This window comes from Corythoichthys intestinalis, chromosome 1, assembly GCF_030265065.1.
Source record: "Corythoichthys intestinalis isolate RoL2023-P3 chromosome 1, ASM3026506v1, whole genome shotgun sequence".
NCBI lineage: Eukaryota > Metazoa > Chordata > Actinopteri > Syngnathiformes > Syngnathidae > Corythoichthys > Corythoichthys intestinalis.
The window spans coordinates 9860755-9879871 of NC_080395.1; the positions used below are offsets into that span (position 1 = coordinate 9860755).

The following is a 19117-nucleotide window of genomic DNA, read 5'->3' on the forward strand; positions in this document are numbered from 1 at the left end:
CTGAGAGAAGGAAGTTGTGGCTCAAAATCTGACGATAAATTTCACCAATCATCCTCTGATTTATACAGTACAGTTGTCCTCTCCCCCAAATCTTGAGGTTTCCACCCCCATACTTCACAGTGGGGATGGTGTTCTTGGGATTGTAATCATCCTTCTTTATCCACCACACACGACAAGTAAAGTTCGCACTGAAAAGTTCTACTTTGGTCTCATCTGACAACATGACTTTCTCCCATGACCCCTCAGCATCATTCAGAAGGTCACTGGCAAACTTCAGACGGGCCTTCACATCTACTGGCTTCAACAGGGGAACCTTCTGAGCAATACATGATTTTAAACCATTGCGCTGTAGTGTTCTACTGACAGTAGCCTTTGAAACTGTGCGCTCTTCAGGTCATTGACCAGCTCCTGCTGTGTAGTTCTGGGCAGAGCCCTCACTTTTCTCATCATGAGTAATGCTCCACGAGGAGAGATTTTAAATGGAGCCCCAGTTCGAGGTAGATTATCAGTCATGTTTAGCCTTTTCCATTTTCTAACAATTGCTGCAACTGTTGATTTATGCTCACCAAGCTTCTTTCCAATTGTCCCATAGCCTTTTCCAGCTTTGAGGAGCTCAACATTTTTTTTCTCTGGTTTCTTTCGAAAGCTCTCTGGTCTTGCCCATGGTAGCAGTTGGATTATGACCGACTGTGGGGTGCACAGGTTACAATAATGAGCTCAAACGGGTGGTTACTCATGGGGTAAAGGTAAAGGTAAAGGTGGACTTTTTTTTTTTTAGGTAGAATGACAACTCTTTGAGTGTCATAATTATTGCTGATTCTCAAGGGTACAAATTAGGGCTGCAGCTATCGAATATTTTAGTAGTCGATTAATCGATGGACTAGTTAGTTCGAATAATCGAGTAATCGGATAAGGAACATGAAAAATTAAAATACCTGAGCTGAGCCTGAAACGGTATAAATTTATTTTTAAAAATGAGGATTTATGTAAAACAAAAGAACAATTGGCTAACTTACATTTAAAAAAAGTCCGCTATCTTAAATGCTACAAAATGCTAAAGTTTTTTTTTTTTTACAATGCTCTAAACAAATGGTTCAGACACATATTCCCAAAAAAGGGCTAAATATACCTATAAACTAAATTATGAACTCATTAAAAAAACATCAGTTCAAACAAAAACTTAACTTACGTTGGTCTTAACAGGGAGCAGTTGGATTCAGCCATGTGAAAAGAGGCAGACCAGAGGGCAGTGTATCCACCCTAATTAATAAAACTAAATGCAAACACCTTCAAAATAAACCATTACAACGCCACTTTAATTAAACGAATACTCAAGGCAACAAAATTTAATTTGAATATTTTTTTCTAATCGAATACTCGAGTTAATCGATTAATCGTTGCAGCACTAGTACAAATACTTATTAACCCCAGTAAATCACAAATAAATTATTCAAAAAAATCATACAATGTGATTTCTGGATTTTTTTTTTTAGATTACCGTAATCTCCGCAAAATAAAGCGCATCTGACTATAAGCTGCCAACCACCAAATTTGACGTTAAAACGACATTTGTTAATAGATAAGCCGCACTGGACTATAAGCTGTAGCTGTCCTCACTGTATTATGGGATATTTACACCAAAAGATATTGACCGGTAACACTTTATTTGACAGCGGCATCATAAGACTGTCATAAGACCAAATCAACCACCAAGAAGCTTTGAACCAATTAGCTGCAAAGCTTCATTGCTTCAAGAAGCTTCATTTGGTTATCAAGGTCCTCATGGGGGAGAAAATCAACCTCTGCCGCCACCTTCTGTCAACACTGCTGTCGTCCAACATGCCTCCTAACATGCATTGCCGCACTATAGATGTAAATAAAAATAAAAATTCATGTTCTGTTCTAATTACTTCTTCAGTTACTGTTCTAGTCGTTTCATTATTTACTAGTCATGGAGTTTGGTAACACTTTATTTGACAGTGGCGCCAAAAGACTCTTAAGACCATCATAATTATGACATGACACTGCCATGAGCATTAATGAATGGTCATGGTAATCATTTTGTGTCATCCAGCAAATTATCGTACTTTTGAATGGATGTAAAAGATCTGAGCTGTACATAAATGGAGTTAGTGACATAATTTGCCAGATTACACTTATGACATCCGACATAAGCATTCATTAATGCCCATTACCGTTTTGGCCCGAATATAAGACGGTGTTTTTTGCACTGAAATAAGAGCGAAATAGTGGGAGTCGTCCTATATTCGGGGTCTAGACATTGTACATATTAACGACACTAGATGGCGCCAGATATCATTGAAGCGAATGGTGAACTTAAGGAGTAATGTTCTGTCACGACAGATCTCAGCTACTCTCAAGTTTAACCAATTTGCATTATTTTATTGCAATGTTTCTCCTTATTCAGATTTGTTTCAAGACTACAGTTAGTTAGACCTCACTTTGCTGATTAATGCATTTATTGCATTTTTGTTGTTTTATCACAATAGATTGGTTTATTTACATTTCAAAAACCAGAAGCCATTCATTTATGAATGTGATTGCACCTTAGTTTACATATTTAAATGTTCAGATATTAAGATTTGAATGAGACAAATATATCGTTATAATCATTTATTGCGGATGTGCTGTAATTATTTTCTGTATAAAAAATTAATTTGGTGTTCAAAAAGTCTTTTTTTCAAGCTTGAGTCTTGAAAAAGAGGGGGTCGTCTTATAATCAGGGCCGTCTTATATTCGGGCCAATACGGTATATTGTCCTAATCATGATGGTCTTACGGCAGTCTTATGGCGCCGCTGTCAAATAAATTGTTACCTATTAACCCAAATAAATCAACAAATAAGCCACAATGGACTATAAGCCGCAGGAATCAAAATGAGGGAAAAAAGTAGCGGCTTATAGTCGGAAAATTACGGTTGGTCTCTATGAGTAGAAATGAATCTATGATTGAAATTTCAGACCTCTACCTATTTTCTAAGTGGGTGAATTTGCAAAATCACAAGGGGTGCAAATACTTCTGCTCCTCACTGTACAAGAGACACCATCATGTGAGAGATTATGGTTCAGACATTCTTATTGATCTTCCTCCCTCATACACAAAAGACGTTTTTCCAGTAAATTATGACAATATACCCACGAGTGTCACTGTAAAGCAATGGCTACATCTCACAGAAATTGCTGACCACCTCTCAAGCTATGAGGACGGACTACTCATAGGATTTAACTGTCCTAGAACTTCCTAGAAGACAAGCTCCAAGACAAGTTACTGAAAGAGAACTTCACCGAGTTAACTCCTATTGATGTGATTAATGTTCTAGAGACTGATTATAAGGACAGCAGTGCAAGTGATAAGACACAAGAGGATCTCATGTTCCAAGACAAGCTTAAGGAAGGAAAAATAAATACATTTCCAGCTACGCAGGATTTCTCGGCAGAGGATCAAGAATATACACCTGTGATCGCATTTCCATGGTTTGCGCTCAGCTAAGCATGACCCCAGACGGACGCGGTTTCGGCAAGTCATCACGGCCGTTTCCCCGCATAACTCAAACGCAATCAAGCGAGCTGGCGCGCGTCAATTAGTTCTAATTGACATGCGCGTAATCGCATGAAGGTGAAGCAGACATGGTTAAGCAGCCTGATGGATGCTTCCTGTCTCTAGGACAAGGTGGAGATAACGTTTACTTCAAAATGCTCAGCCATCTTCTCCGTCCAAAGTTCACTAATTTGATGCTAACATATACTGTAATGTCAAATAGCAAAGAATTTTGATCCAAACATGAATTTTCAACTGATCAATGAGCAAGTATTCGGAGGCCAGATTGAGGTTTTTTTCAAATGACCAAAAATAATCACTTCCCCGAAAGCATTTTTTAAGGAAACATTTTGTTTGAAAAAAAGTTTTTTTTTTTTTTAATAGCCTGAAGTCAAGAAAAGCTAACAAATGAGGAGAATAAAGTTGAATTCTGGATGAGAAAAAAATATATATAAATTAATTAAGTCTTTTGAGATTAAAATACTGTTTTGAGATTTAAAAAAAAAAAAAAAAGAAAGTTTGGCATGAATAGTTCTTTTCCCCAAAGTAATTGTGTCAAATCAGGACAACAGTTGTCGTCATAACATCAAATCTTAAAGTGTCATTTTATAACATGAAAAAAATATATATTTGTATTGGCATTTTAGCAAACTCAAAATTAAGCCAATACCGAGTACACCTTCGGAACCTGAATGTACGCATAGGTTACCGGCAATGACCTGCTCAGATGGATGGTTTTGATTTGGTTGATTTATTCAGCAAACAGTCCACTTTCCATGTAGCTCATGCTACGGCGTGCTATGGTAAAAAACCATGTGTCCACCAGGTGCACTAATTAGCACTTCTGCTCTGGGCGCACCTTTATAGTAAAGTACTTAATGACATTAGTTGTGCCCCCTGGTGGCAAAAACAATAACACAGTTTCAAAATAAACAAATTGATGCAGCGAATAGTGACAGTGAAAATGGCTTCTAAATTATTAAAATGTGACTTTTTAAAATTTATGATGTGACATTTTTAATGTTGTTGTAGCTATACGTATAATGTATACAATGTATATATTTTTTAAGATCAACATTTTTTCCTATAAAATCTATCAATCCATCTATCGATATAGTTATATACAATTTATATAATGCTATATGTGTAATCATATTTATGAGAATTCTATGAACTATGTCAAGACCTGGAGTGCCAGAATTTTTTTTTTTTTTTTTTTAAAGCTTCTAGTGGAAAATGTTTTTTTTTTCATGTCACATTCATTTTCATATTGGAAAAAATCAGCAATTATTCTCTTTTGTTTGTATTAAAAAAACAATGTATTTTTTAAAGCAAAAAAAAAAGTAAATGCCACCAGTATATATATTTTTTAATTCAAATAAAAAGGGCAAAAATACGGAGCCTACAAAGGGAAATCGACAGAAATAAAATAAATTTAAACCATCTGGTGTGCACCAGAAACGATCTTGTGCGCCACCGGAAGCAATCTTGTACGCACAGGTAACGACCTGGTAAACATTAGCATTATATAACATTTAAGCTTGCGGACTTTTGCTATGCAAGTTAGCCAATTATTCTTTTGTTGTAACGAGGTCCTCATTTATAATAATTATTTTTTTTAATATCATTTGAGGCTAAGCTCAGGCTTGCATCGGACACCTGCAGTTTCAGCGAGCTAAAAATGATAATACAGGATGTAGTTGAGCTATACTTCAATCTTGGACTCAACTAGCGCTTGAGCTTAGCCTCAAACGATATTAAAAAAAATAAATGAATGAGGATCTAAGTACAACAAAAGAACAATTGGCTAACTTGCAAAACAAAAGTTCGTTAGCTTAAATGCTACATAATGTTAATGTTTACCAGATTCCACATCACCCAATGTCCAATATTCATTTACATACTAGTATATGCAATATACTATGTGTAATACTTACTATGTGCAATATTAAATGACCCACTGTCAACTGCTGCTACTTAACTTCTATTCACACATATTTCTATTTTATACTTATATTCTTACAAGTCACCTTGAGATTTATACTAGTACTTGTCCTGCACTGCAAAGGGAGACTGTATAATGACAATAAAGGGCTATTCTATTCCATTGTAATAATCCTTTGAATTTTTCTCCATTTAGTTCATTGATTAACTTAAATTACTTAACTCATTTGCTCCCGGAACCGTATAAATACGTTTTATTTTTAAATGCTCAACTGTCCCGCAACCGTATTTATACGTCTTTTGCGTTTTTTTTTTTTTTTTTTTTTTAATAAGAAGCATATATAGCTTCCGCTGTATCTGAGAAACAAAGAAAAACGCTCCAAACCAATTTTAAAGCAATAAAACTGGCCACTGGAGGGCAGTAACGCATTTTGGAAGACTAGACAAGCCGATTCAACAGCAGTGAACGGCCGGCCAGCATTGTCAAAGCGCTGGCGGATTGAGCCCAGGCGTCGCTCCGTCCGGACAAAACAACGAGAGGACGCCTGGGACACCAGGCGCTGGACGATCGTGCAAAACGAGTGAAACCCCCCGTGGAGCGGCTCGCCTAGCAGACCCCGCAGAAATGCAAAAATAATCCATTTTTGTGAGACAGACAACGATGAGGGAAAAGTTTACACAGCTGACGTGGCGACAACGGCGTCATCTCGGCGACAAACCGTCATCTCTCAGTCGTTGTGTGTGAATAAATTGTTACTATTCTATCTAAAGCTCTATTTGTCTGGTTGTTCATAGTATTTTGTAAAAGGAAAACATTATTCAGATGTTTGGGATGTAACTAATGCAAAAAATAGCTTTGTTAAAGTCAAAGTTATGTTTGAAATGTATGCGTTTACAAAAAGCTCATTTTCTCCGTTTTTTCATCAGAAATTGGAAAATTGCTCAAACTAAGCTATTTTCTAATGCTGATTTCTAAAGAATGGAAAAAGGTACGAACTTACTTTTTTTTCTGCTGAAAGAAGAGAGTCCAATCTTTCCTTTGGTGGGTTCAAAGTTTATATAGCAATAGAACAGAATTTTCTGTGGGCCTTGCAAAATCAGTCAAAATCCAGAAAAAACGGCCGGGAGCGAACGGCCTTGCTCTGGTGAAAATGGCTGGGAGTGAAAGAGTTAATTTGATTTGAATTTAAATTATATACAGTGCCTTGCAAAAGTATTCGGCCCCCTTGAATCTTGCAACCTTTCGCCACATTTCAGGCTTCAGACATAAAGATATGAAATTTAATTTTTTTGTCAAGAATCAACAACAAGTGGGACACAATCGTGAAGTGGAACAACATTTATTGGATAATTTAAACTTTTTTAACAAATAAAAAACTGAAAAGTGGGGCGTGCAATATTATTCGGCCCCTGTACTTTCAGTGCAGCAAACTCACTCCAGAAGTTCAGTGAGGATCTCTGAATGATCCAATGTTGTCCTAAATGACCGATGATAATAAATAGAATCCACCTGTGTGTAATCAAGTCTCCGTATAAATGCACCTGCTCTGTGATGGTCTCGGGGTTCTGTTTAAAGTGCAGAGAGCATTATGAAAACCAAGGAACACACCAGGCAGGTCCAAGATACTGTTGTGGAGAAGTTTAAAGCCGGATTTGGATACAAAAAGATTTCCCAAGCTTTAAACATCTCAAGGAGCACTGTGCAAGCCATCATATTGAAATGGAAGGAGCATCAGACCACTGCAAATCTACCAAGACCCGGCCGTCCTTCCAAACTTTCTTCTCAAACAAGGAGAAAACTGATCAGAGATGCAGCCAAGAGGCCCGTGATCACTCTGGATGAACTGCAGAGATCTACAGCTGAGGTGGGAGAGTCTGTCCATAGGACAACAATCAGTCGTACACTGCACAAATCTGGCCTTTATGGAAGAGTGGCAAGAAGAAAGCCATTTCTCAAAGATATCCATAAAAAGTCTCGATTAAAGTTTGCCACAAGCCACCTGGGAGACACACCAAACATGTGGAAGAAGGTGCTCTAGTCAGATGAAACCAAAATTGAACTTTTTGGCCACAATGCAAAACGATATGTTTGGCGTAAAAGCAACACAGCTCATCACCCTGAACACACCATCCCCACTGTCAAACATGGTGGTGGCAGCATCATGGTTTGGGCCTGCTTTTCTTCAGCAGGGACAGGGAAGATGGTTAAAATTGACGGGAAGATGGATGCAGCCAAATACAGGAACATTCTGGAAGAAAACCTGTTGGTATCTGCACAAGACCTGAGACTGGGACGGAGATTTATCTTCCAACACGACAATGATCCAAAACAAAGCCAAATCTACAATGGAATGGTTCAAAAATAAACGTATCCAGGTGTTAGAATGGCCAAGTCAAAGTCCAGACCTGAATCCAATCGAGAATCTGTGGAAAGAGCTGAAGACTGCTGTTCACAAACACTCTCCATCCAACCTCACTGAGCTCAAGCTGTTTTGCAAGGAAGAATGGACAAGAATGTCAGTCTCTCGGTGTGCAAAACTGATAGAAACATACCCCAAGCGATTTGCAGCTGTAATTAGAGCAAAAGGTGGCGCTACAAAGTATTAACGCAAGGGGGCCGAATAATATTGCACGCCCCACTTTTCAGTTTTTTATTTGTTAAAAAAGTTTAAATAATCCAATAAATTTTGTTCCACTTCACGATTGTGTCCCTCTTGTTGATTCTTGACAAAAAATTAAAATTTTATATCTTTATGTTTGAAGCCTGAAATGTGGCGAAAGGTTGCAAGATTCAAGGGGGCCGAATACTTTTGCAAGGCACTGTATATACTGTTAGGAGCAGGTGTATTTGCACCCTTCTGTATGGCCATTCCACCATGCTGCAGCTCCCAATCAGTGGCCTATCTGAGGAGTTTGAGATTACAAGTGGCAGATGATGTATCGGGACTCCGCAGACAAAAAAGTTGCCACAGCAGGAATCGTGGTAAAAACCTAGAGGAAGTGGAATACGCAGGAAGCCGTGGACAGAGCAGAGGCACGACTGCAGCACAACATCTTGATGGGCAATACAGCTGGAGGCTTGAACCACAGCACATCAAGTTCCTCATCCAATCAGTGTACGACGTTCTTCCAAGCCCAGATAACTTGCAGCGCTGGGGCTTAGCAAACACTACAGAAAGGCAGCTGTGCCAGAAGAGAGCCACCTTAGAGCACATCCTCAGCAGCTGCCCAAAGGCCTTGGGGGAAGGGCAGTACTGCTGGCGTCACAACCCTCAGGGCCCTGGCAGATACACTTAGAACGACCTTTATCAACAGTAGGTACCACCACACTCCCAAACAGTCAATCACCTTTGTCAGAGCTGGGGAAAAGGCACAAACTGCCGCCTTCGACACAATTTCCCATGCAATCCTTCTCGACCGACTCTCCTCTATTGGTATCACCTACACACCCCTTTCCTGGTTCACTTCCTACCTGTCCAACTGCACACAATTCGCCAAACTTGGCCCCCATAAATCCAGTTTCCTCCCTGTCTCCGCTGGCGTGCCCCAGGGCTCTGTCCTGGGGCCGCTCCTCTTCATCATCTACATTCTCCCCCTCGGTTCCATCTTCCGCAAACACAACATTCACTTTAACTGTTACGCGGATGACACCCAGCTCTACATCTCCTCAAAACCAACCGCCTCCCTCCTACCTTCCTCCCTCACCCTCTGCTTAGATGACATTAACTCCTGGTTGTCCTCCAACTTCCTCCTACTTAACAGCTCCAAAACAGAAGTCCTCTTAGTTGGAACCACCACAACGCTCTCTAATGTCCATAAGTTCTCTATTACCATAAAGAATTTACCGATCTCTCCTTCGTCTCAGGTTAAGAGTCTGGGTGTCATCCTTGACAGCACACTTTCCTTCCGGTCACATATCAACAGCATCACCAGATCAGCCTATTTCCACTTTCGCAACATTTCTCGCCTCCTCCCTTCTCTCACCCGCCATACCGCTTCCACCCTGGTCTGTAATCTAATAACCTCCCGGCTCGATTATTGCAACTCACTGCTCTTCAGTCTCCCTAAGTCCCTCCAGAAACTGCAGCTCCTCCAGAACTCAGCAGCACGCCTCATCACTCGAACTCCCGCAACACACCACATCACCCCCATCCTCCGTCAACTTCACTGGCTTCCCGTCAAACAAAGAATCAACTACAAGATCCTCATCATCACCTTCAAAATACTCCATGCCCTGGCCCCTCCCTACCTTTGCGATCTTCTCCGTCTAAACAATCCAACCGTTCACTTCGCTCTACCACTATTCTTCCCCTCTCCGTCCCCCGTGTCCCGACTCTCCACCTTTGGTTCAAGAGCTTTTAGTCATTGCGCCCCCCAGCTCTGGAACTCCCTTCCCCCTGATCTTCGCAGCATATCTACCCTATCACTTTTCAAATCTAGACTGAAAACACACCTGTTCACTCTTTCTTACCCACCATAACCCCTAGCTCTGTTATATTTTTACTTTTTTTTGTGCTTTTAATTTTTTATCCTTTTAATATCTTTTTATTGTACTGTGATTCCATGTCTCTTGTGAAGCGTCATGTATTTTGAAAAGCGCTCTGGAAATAAAATGTATTATTATTATTATTAAAACCAGCCAAGTACCGCTGGGGGGCTTCTCTTGAACGCACAGGACTGGAAACTCCAAGTCGACCTGGGGAGACAGCTCAAGTTCCCAGAGAACATCCTAGCCACTTCGCTTCGCCCAGACATGGTGTTAATATCTGAGTCAACAAAACAAGTGGTCCTGGTTGAGCTTACCATCCCCTGTGATGACAGACTGGAGGAGGCCAACGAGCATAAAAGGGCCAAATATGCGGAGTTGGTGACCGAGTGCCGGAGCAATGGCTGGAAAGCCCGCTGCAAACCAGTAGAGGTGGGGTGTCGAGGTTTTGCTGGCCAGTCACTGTCTCGAACACTCAAACTCCTGGGAGTATAAGGGCAGCTGTGCCGAAGAGCCATCAAATCAATATCTGAAGCAGCGGAAAAAGCCTCAAGATGGCTATGGATCCGGAGGGGGATCCTTGGAGTAGCAGGCCGCTTGGACAAAAGTAAGGGGCTGATCACCCTCAGGCTGGGTCGCCGGAGGGAGGGTGTATGATGATCAAAGACCCGAAACACCCTATGACCTCTGGTTCATTACTGATAATGTGTCCAAGTCGCACCTCGAGCTGTTTTTCAGAACCCCTTGTGATTTTGCAAGTTCACCCACTTAGAAAATAGGTAGAGGTCTTAAATTTCAATCATGGATGCATTTTTACTTATAGAGGCATAATCTTGTTCAAAAAAATCCAGAACTCACATCGTATGACTTTTCAATAATTTATTTGTAATTTACTGGGGTTCATAAGTATTTGTACCCCTGAGAATCAGCAACAATTATCACACTCAAAATGTTGTCAGTCTACCTTAAAAACGTCCACCTTTACCACATGTGAAATCACCCATCTACCCCCTTTAGCTCAAGATTGTCACCTGTGCAACCCACATCAGTCATAGTCCAACTGCTACCACGGACAAGACTACAGAGCTTTCGAAAGCCACCAGAGAAAAAATTGTTGAGCTCCACAATGCTGAAAAAGGCTATGGAACAAATATCACGCCCGCTGTGAGTGATTTCCAGCGCCCCTGACGTCGAGCACCATCAATGGCAGCCATAGAGTTAACTGAGACACTATTATGGTGGGAGCAACTTTTTTTTTTTTTAAACATTGACACCTTTTTAAAACGATATCTCGATTCTTGGTATGAGCATATCGATAACCACCTTGATATTATCTCCATTTTGATATTTTGTCACAACGCTACTTCCTATTGAATTTTTTACTTCAAACTGAGCAGGCAAAAGGCTTCTCTCATGTGTGTTTACGCTTGTGCTTTGTTAAACCAGAATTCTGAGAAAATCTTTTATCGCAAAGTGTGCAGGCAAAAGGCTTCTCTCCAGTGTGCGTGCTTGTATGTTGGTTTAAATTTCCTTTCTCGGTGAAACCTTTACCACAACAAGTGCAGACAAAAGGCTTTACTCCAGTGTGTGTATGCTTATGCTTTTCTAAATGAGTCTTCTGAGAAAATTTCTTATCGCAAAGTGTGCAGGCCAAAGGTTTTTTCCCAGTGTGGTTTCTTGTGTGCAATAGTAAATGTCCCTTCTGAGTGAATCTTTGACCACAAAGTGAGCAGGCAAAAGGCTTTTCTCCAGTGTGTGTACGCGTATGTCTTTCTAACAGAATCTTCTGTGAAAATCTTTTGTCGCAAAGTGAGCAGGCGAAAGGCTTCTCTCCAGTGTGTGTCCTTGTGTGTCTGTTTAAAGATCCCTTCTCGGTGAATCTTTGACCACAAAATGCGCAGAGAAAAGGCTTTTCTCCAGTGTGTGTACGCTGATGCTTTTCTAAGTCAGCCTTCTGTGAAAATCTTTTATCGCAAAGTGAGCAACCAAACGGTTTCCCACCCGCGCATTCTTTTGCATCCCTTTTCAATGATGACTCGTTTAAGGGTTTCGGAACTTTTTGGTCAAGGTCAACATCCTCCTCATCAGTGTTAAAGTCAGAAGAGTGTGACGTTACGTCGTCGCTGTCCGAGAGCGGAGCTAAGAGGCTGTCCGTTTGTGATCGTCCGTCTACCTTTGTCGTCAGGTGCTGAAATGAGCTGTCAGTCGATTGTTTTGCTGCTTCACTCTCTTCGCTTGGACCTTCATCTTCTTCACTCTTCACACTGACAGTCATTGGAAATGGGGGGATTTCATCTTCCTGTTCTTCTTTAATGCAGGAGGTCACTGGCTCCGCCTCCTGCTTGATGTACGACATCTCCGACTCCTCCTCCGGTTTAACGTGGGGTTGATCACGCATCTCAAGGTGAAGATCTTCTTCAATGATGTCTGCGTGACACAGGATGGAAGAAAAAAAATCATGTGATTTTCCCAAGTCCAATCGTCCTTGTGCTGTGATTTAAAATTAGTTAGCATGCACCAGCCGACTTCAAAGACTGTATATGCTTGGTTCGTAGGGTTCGGGTCTCTAAGGTACTAGTCACATGATCTGTTTGAAAAAGAATTTCGACCCATTATGAAATACTTTGTAGTAGGCCTGAACGATATTGGAAAAAACTATTGTTGCGATTACTGGGGGGTTTGTGATATATTGCGATATTATATTGCAATATTAAAAAAATAGTGATTTTTTTTTTTAAAGAAATTTTCACTAGATGACTTGAATAGCTGTTTGGAAAGACTTTGGATGACTCACCATAACCACAGTTTACAGTGATCCCTCATTTTTCGCGGTTAATGGGGACCAAAACCCGCTGCGATAAGTGAAAAACCGTGAAGTAGCACCCCCCCCCCCCGTTTTTTTTGTGTGTGTGTTTGTTTTTGTGCACAATGTATTTATTCCGATTTAGCACTAGAAAGAGATACATATAAGACATGTTTTTTTTCTCACTTTTTCCCCCAAAGTGATTTAAAAAATGTATATAAATACAGTATATGGTTTTTAAGCCCTTCAAATGTCATCATTATTATCAGTTTCAAACATAACTGTCCAACCAAATCATTTTTGAACAAGAATAAAGTACTGTAGTACAAAAATGTTTGGCTTTATTAAATGCTTCTGTTTATCTACCTTAGCTGTGAGTCTTGGAGTGACGTAGAAATTTCACTCCTCATGATCACTTCTGGCATTTATTTTATATGTCTCCAACGTCTCCACACACACACACATTAATTCCAGTGCGGCTTCCTTGCAGAAACTGTTTAACAAGTGAAAGGATGATTGACACATTGCTCCGCTTTGAAGTCCAGTTCTTTGGCAAGATCAGAGACAACGAGCATCGTTAACTTTAATAAGCAAGTGCTGCAGTGACTGTGAGGAACAAAGGGCTGTGAGAAGGAGGGTGTGAGGCTGTGCGCAGAGCAGAAAGCAAGGCGTATGTGGATTAAAAAAAAACTATCGCACGTGCTTGCGATGGGACTATCGCGCACGCGCACATCACGATGGCGATGTTTAAACGATATATCGTTCAGGCTTACTTTGTATGATTCTTGTTCATTTCATTCATTTCTGTTGTTTGTTTTGTTGCTTTAGCCTACAACTTTTTTGGACAAAAATTTACTGGCTAAGGCTTTTTTTTTTTTTATCCTTATACTGTATAGGCAGGGGTGCACATAAGTGGTCCGCATGCGCGCATGCGTACCGGACGTAGACAAACGCGCTGGCCTTCAACCACTTCCATACGCTTTTGCGTACCGATGGCTGACCACCGTATTTGCGGCGGACACGAGAAAATAACTTCTCAAAATGTCAAAGAGGCAGGTCACACTGAGTAATTACTTCCGTGTTCCCCCACCCCCGTCAAAAGACAGACAGACGACAGAGACGTCACCGGAGCTACTGAAAAAATGGACTTTTGCTGAAAAGTAGGAGGTACCATGGCTAGAAGCAAATGATGCTCGCACGGAAATGCGGTACAAAATGTGCTGTGAGAATCCCAATGTCGCCGATAAGAGCAGCGCATTTTATGTAGGGTCAAAGAATTTCAGCCATCCAAACTTTGAAAAGCACGAAAAAAACAGAGCATATGGCAATTAAGCAAACTATCGATGTCAAACAGGACCCCGCTCGCCCTATGGACAAGTGGCGGAATAAAGGTAATGAACAGCGACATGCACTGGCAAAGGTGTTTTTGCTCGCATTTTACAAAGCTAAAAATGCACATTCAATGAGGTCTTATGAGGAGGACATCCCACTTTTAAAAAGGGTTGGAGTTAATGTGGGAGCCGCATAATGCCCTTTATTTTGAATTGGTGCTTTTTATTTCTTTACATTTCAAAGTAATGGCAATTTTGTTGTGCCAGTTGATGTTAATCAAGCATTAATTGTTAATATAATTAATTAAAGTTAATTGGCTCTAAGTAAAGCTTGTCATAAATTTATCGCATCAGGCGGGTTGGCTCTCAAGCTCAATGAGGACCAAGTCACATCTCCAGGTCCTCCTCTGAGAACCTGGGCAAAAAAAATTATGTGCACCCCTGTGTATAGACCCTACCCACCGACGTCACAAAATCACGTGCTCACTGTATGGTTCCGCCCCCTTGTCCGTCATTTTGTGTCTGTATTATCAATGGTCTCAATTGATCGAGCAATTTATAATGCATTTCATGGAAGACCCGGTGCTTTCGGATGCCGTAAACTCACTTGATGCGTTGCATAAAAGGCGTTAAGGCGTGTGGAAAAGCTTCAGTTTATCCATTCGCCAGATCCATATTTGATGCCTAAATCGATGTTTTTCGACCCGCTGTCTCCGCCGTATTTGCCTGACATCTGCTAGCTAGCCTGATATGTACAACTATCTTGTCCACACAAAATCAGCCTATTCTCACGAAAGTTTGAAAAACTTTAAGAGCTTGGAGGCTTATAAATACTTCGTTGCTGGTTGGGTGAAACAGGTCCTCGTCCACGAAAATTCGGCAGGAATCTATCTTGTGCTTGGAAAGGTGAGTTACGAAATTTTCATTTCAAAATCTTTTGTTATTGCTAACATCCACTGTCAAGTCTAATGTATTTCATGTCGTTTGTCAATGGAGTTAGGGCTTTTAATGTTTATATGGTTTAGCGATAGCGCTCTCACTAGATACATACCTGTATGTTGTCGGCGATTAGCCTAGCAATGATCTTAATTGTGGTTGTCAGCCCAAAACCCTCTAAATATATATTAAATGCATCTTACCAGATATAAAATGACTACTACATAATCTGTGGTAATCGTTTGGAGCCCAGTTTTCTCGTCAAATTGCAGCAGCCCATCTCGTTCTCTTCTCTCCGGGTCTCTCGGAATCCGGTAGAACTTCAAGTCTCTCCGTCTTCTCCGTCTATCTTCTCTGTTATTGCAACCGACTGCCACACACGCCTTCACCATTTTGATTATTAATGTTAACGAGCAGAAAAACACGTCGTAAATAGGAGGAATGTACGTAGCCGTAACAGGTAAACATGATGTGTTGACGGACAATTGGGCGGCACCAGTCAGGAGGAAGGAGTTGTGACGTCACGTGGGTAGGGTCTATAGGAAAGTCAATTACATGCAATGAAATGTTTAGGCCACTAGGGGGGACTGCCTCCCCTAAATATCTGCGTATGCTTGGAACGCATTGGTGTCGCAACTGGTACCATCCAAGTGGGATAAATCCGACTTACCACCTCCCTCGAATGCAACATAACTTGTTTCGGAGATTTTTAGTGGGCATGACTAAGGTACTTTTTACATATTTATAAATATATATATATATATTTTTTTTTTTCACTTATTTTCAAGGCTTTGTATCACAAATATGGTCTGCCATCGTTTGCTGTATTATTTTATTGCATCTTTAAGAGAAATCTCGAAGCATCAAATATAATTAAATGTCTTCACTTTAATGCTATCAAGGATGGCGACACTCTTCAATAAAATATGTTAATCGGAACTTAATTTATATTTAACATGATCAACAGACAAAGGTGATCAATCAACGATACATACCAACAATAAAATAAAACAAAGACAAACATGCCAGTGGGGCATATGTTCAAAACATTATATATCAAAAGAATAAAAAATGAATAACGCGGTCAGTCAATTATTCACAACTTTTTTCTTTTTACAAAGAATGAGCGTTTTTTCCGCTATCAGATTTTTTTTTTTTTTTTAATATTTATATAGGACATAGTCTCGTTGTAAAAGTGACAAATTGAAGGTAACATCTTGCTAAATTGACATTTGTGGAAGTGTTAATCGGACCTAGCGTCAGGCGAAAGCACAAAAAATGCGTTACCGCGTCTTAACTAGCGAGCTAAGCTAAGCTAAACAAAACGAAGTTAAGTGAGCCTAGGAAGCTTCGACATCAAGCCAAACGACTTCCACTAAGCTAAATTGGGAAATTTTACTTAGGTACTTACCCGATGAGAATGCTTTTGAGGACTGCGTTTGGTTCGAAGAATCGTCAGATAGTCTGGCAGGGGATACACAAAAATTGCGTCTAGTGAACCGGAAGTAGAAACGTTCAAGTGCTGGAATTTCAGTGTAATATGTTGAGGCGTTTGGAATCAAGTGGGCGACCATCGCTACTGAACTGGACTCCATATTCATTAGAGATGATAAACATATCCGAAACTAAGTCATAAATATCATTGAATTTTGAAGGGTCAGAACGTATTCTCATGGAAACTTTGAAGAACTACATCGAGGCGAAGACGACTTTGATACATAAACTATATCATTTTTAATATATTGGCAATGTTCCCAAGTGACACCCTGAGTACAAGTATTTAAAAAAAAAAAAAAAAAAAAAAAGGTCGGTCACTCATGAACAAACATACTTTATAGTAAAAATAAAAAGATCAAGTAATTCTATAATGAATCATCTTGGAAAATATTACAATGCACAAGACTAACAAAGACGTCTTCCCTGAAACCATTCAGATAGTTTGGAAATTGAACAAACAATAAACGAAGCAAAGGGTCAAAGTTTTCGAATAATAATAGATTTTATTTCAAAGCGCATTTCAAGGCACTCAAGGACACTTTACAACCGAGTTCACAAAAGCTACATATGTAAAACACAAAAACAAAATTGGAGTAAATCAAAGTAACAGGAAAGATGTCATAACATAGAACAGAGGATCAAGCTGGAAATGTTCATTTAACCAGATAGGTTTTGAGTCTGAATTTGAAAAACATGGTTAGTTTTGAGGAATTATAGAGGCAGGTCTCAACGCCATCATTCAGTAAGTAAAATAGCAAAAAGCACCAAGTAAGTTATGAAACAATCTCAACAGAAATATGGAACCCCAAAAGGGTCAAAATGAAATGAATAATAACATTTTAAAATAAATAAGACAAATTGTGTTATATGGCCCTTAAATTGTACATTAACTCATTTGCTCCCAAAAAGGTACAAATACATTTTATTTTTGTTTCAGTGTCCCAAAGACGTATTTATACATCTTTTACGTCCCCCCCCCCCCCCCCCAAGTCATTTCTGGGTCGTGATTTAATTTAGCTCCAAAGCACAAAGCTGAAAATCCATTTTAAAGCAATAAAACTGGCCACTGGGGGGCAGTAGCGCATTTGGTAAGACCCGCAATCTGTTTCAAAGGCAACGAACGGCCAAGCCGTATGGCTGGGCACTGGCGGAAGACGACCAAATGGATGCCAGGCGCTGGACGACCGAGCAAAACGACCGGGACCACTACTGCAGCGGACGTTGCCTTTGAGTTTGTGCTGCTCGCGAGCAGAGCCCACAGAGACACAAAAAAATTCATCTTTATGAGACAGACGGCGATGAGGGAAAAGTTTAACCGGCTGTCGCGGTCAGAACAGCGTCATCTTTCAGTTAGTTATGTGTAAATAAATTGTTACTTTGCAATCAAAAGCTCTATTTATCTTGTTGTTTATCTTATTTTGTAAAAGGAAAACATTATTCAAATGTTTGGGATGTAACTAAAGCAAAAAATAGCTGTGTTAAGTCAATGTTTGTAATGTATGCGTTCACAAAAAGCTCTATTTCTCCGTTTTTTTCATCAGAAATGGGAAAATTGCTCAAACTAAGCTATTTTCTAATGCTGATTTCTAAAGAATGGAAAAAGATATGAACTAACTCTTTTTCTGCTAAAAGAAGAGAGTAATCTTTCTTTTGGTGGGTTCCATGTTTATTTACAGTGGGGAGAACAAGTATTTGGTACACTGCCGATTTTGCTGGTTTTCCTACTTGCAAGCCATGTAGAGGTCTGTAATTTGTATCATAAGTTGTCTTCAACTGTGAGGGACGGAATCTAATACAAAAATCCAGAAAATCACATTGTATAATTCTTTAATACTAAATTTGTATTTAACTGCATGAAATAAGTATTTGATACATTACCAACTAGTAAATATTTCGGCTCTTAGTTCATATTTAAGAACCCCTCCTGTTCTCCACTCATGACCGGAAGTAACTGCACCTGTTTGAACTTGTTACCTGTATAAAAGACACCTGTTCACATGCTCAAACAAACAAACTCCAACCTCTCGACAATGGTCAAGACCAAAGAGCTGTGTAAGGACATCAGGGATAAAATAATAGACCTGCACAAAGCCGGGATGGGCTACAGGAAAATAAGCAAGCAGCTTGGTGAGAAGGTAACAACTGTTGGAGCGATTATTAGAAAATGGAAGAAGTTCAAGTTGACGGTCAATCTGCCTCGTTCTGGGGCTCCATGCAAGATCTCACCTCACGGGGCATCACTGATCATGAGGAAGGTGAGGGATCAGCCCAGAACTATACGGCAGGACCTGGTCAATGACCTGAAGAGAGCTGGAACCACAGTCTCAAAGAAAACCATCGGAAACACATTACGCCGTCATGGATTAAAATCCTACAGCACACGCAAGGTCCCGCTGTTGAAGCCAGTGCATGTCCAGACACGTCTGAAGTTTGCCACTGACCATCTGGATGATCCAGAGGAGCAATGGGAGAAGGTCATGTGGTTGGATGAGACCAAAATTGAACTTTTTGGTCTAAACTCGGCTCGTCGTGTTTGGAGGAAAAAGAAGGATGAGTACAACCC

General features: G+C 40.2%; 1 protein-coding gene across 1 annotated transcript; it reads right to left on the bottom strand.

The window, feature by feature from the left end:
• Positions 1-11000: 11000 nt before the first annotated feature.
• On the bottom strand, positions 11001-16608 carry LOC130917914 (gastrula zinc finger protein XlCGF62.1-like). Its single transcript, XM_057839730.1, has 2 exons — positions 16469-16608; positions 11001-12414 (listed from the first exon to the last, which is right to left on the bottom strand). The coding sequence occupies exon 2, from the start codon at positions 12383-12385 to the stop codon at positions 11399-11401; it is 987 nt and encodes a 328-aa protein (XP_057695713.1). The 5' UTR covers positions 12386-12414; positions 16469-16608; the 3' UTR covers positions 11001-11398.
• Between the last annotated feature and the right edge of the window lie 2509 nt (positions 16609-19117).

Bases quoted from the DNA above. Each gene is read 5' to 3' on its own strand.
- LOC130917914 (XM_057839730.1), bottom strand. From the start codon at position 12,385: ATGCGTGATCAACCCCACGTTAAACCGGAGGAGGAGTCGGAGATGTCG.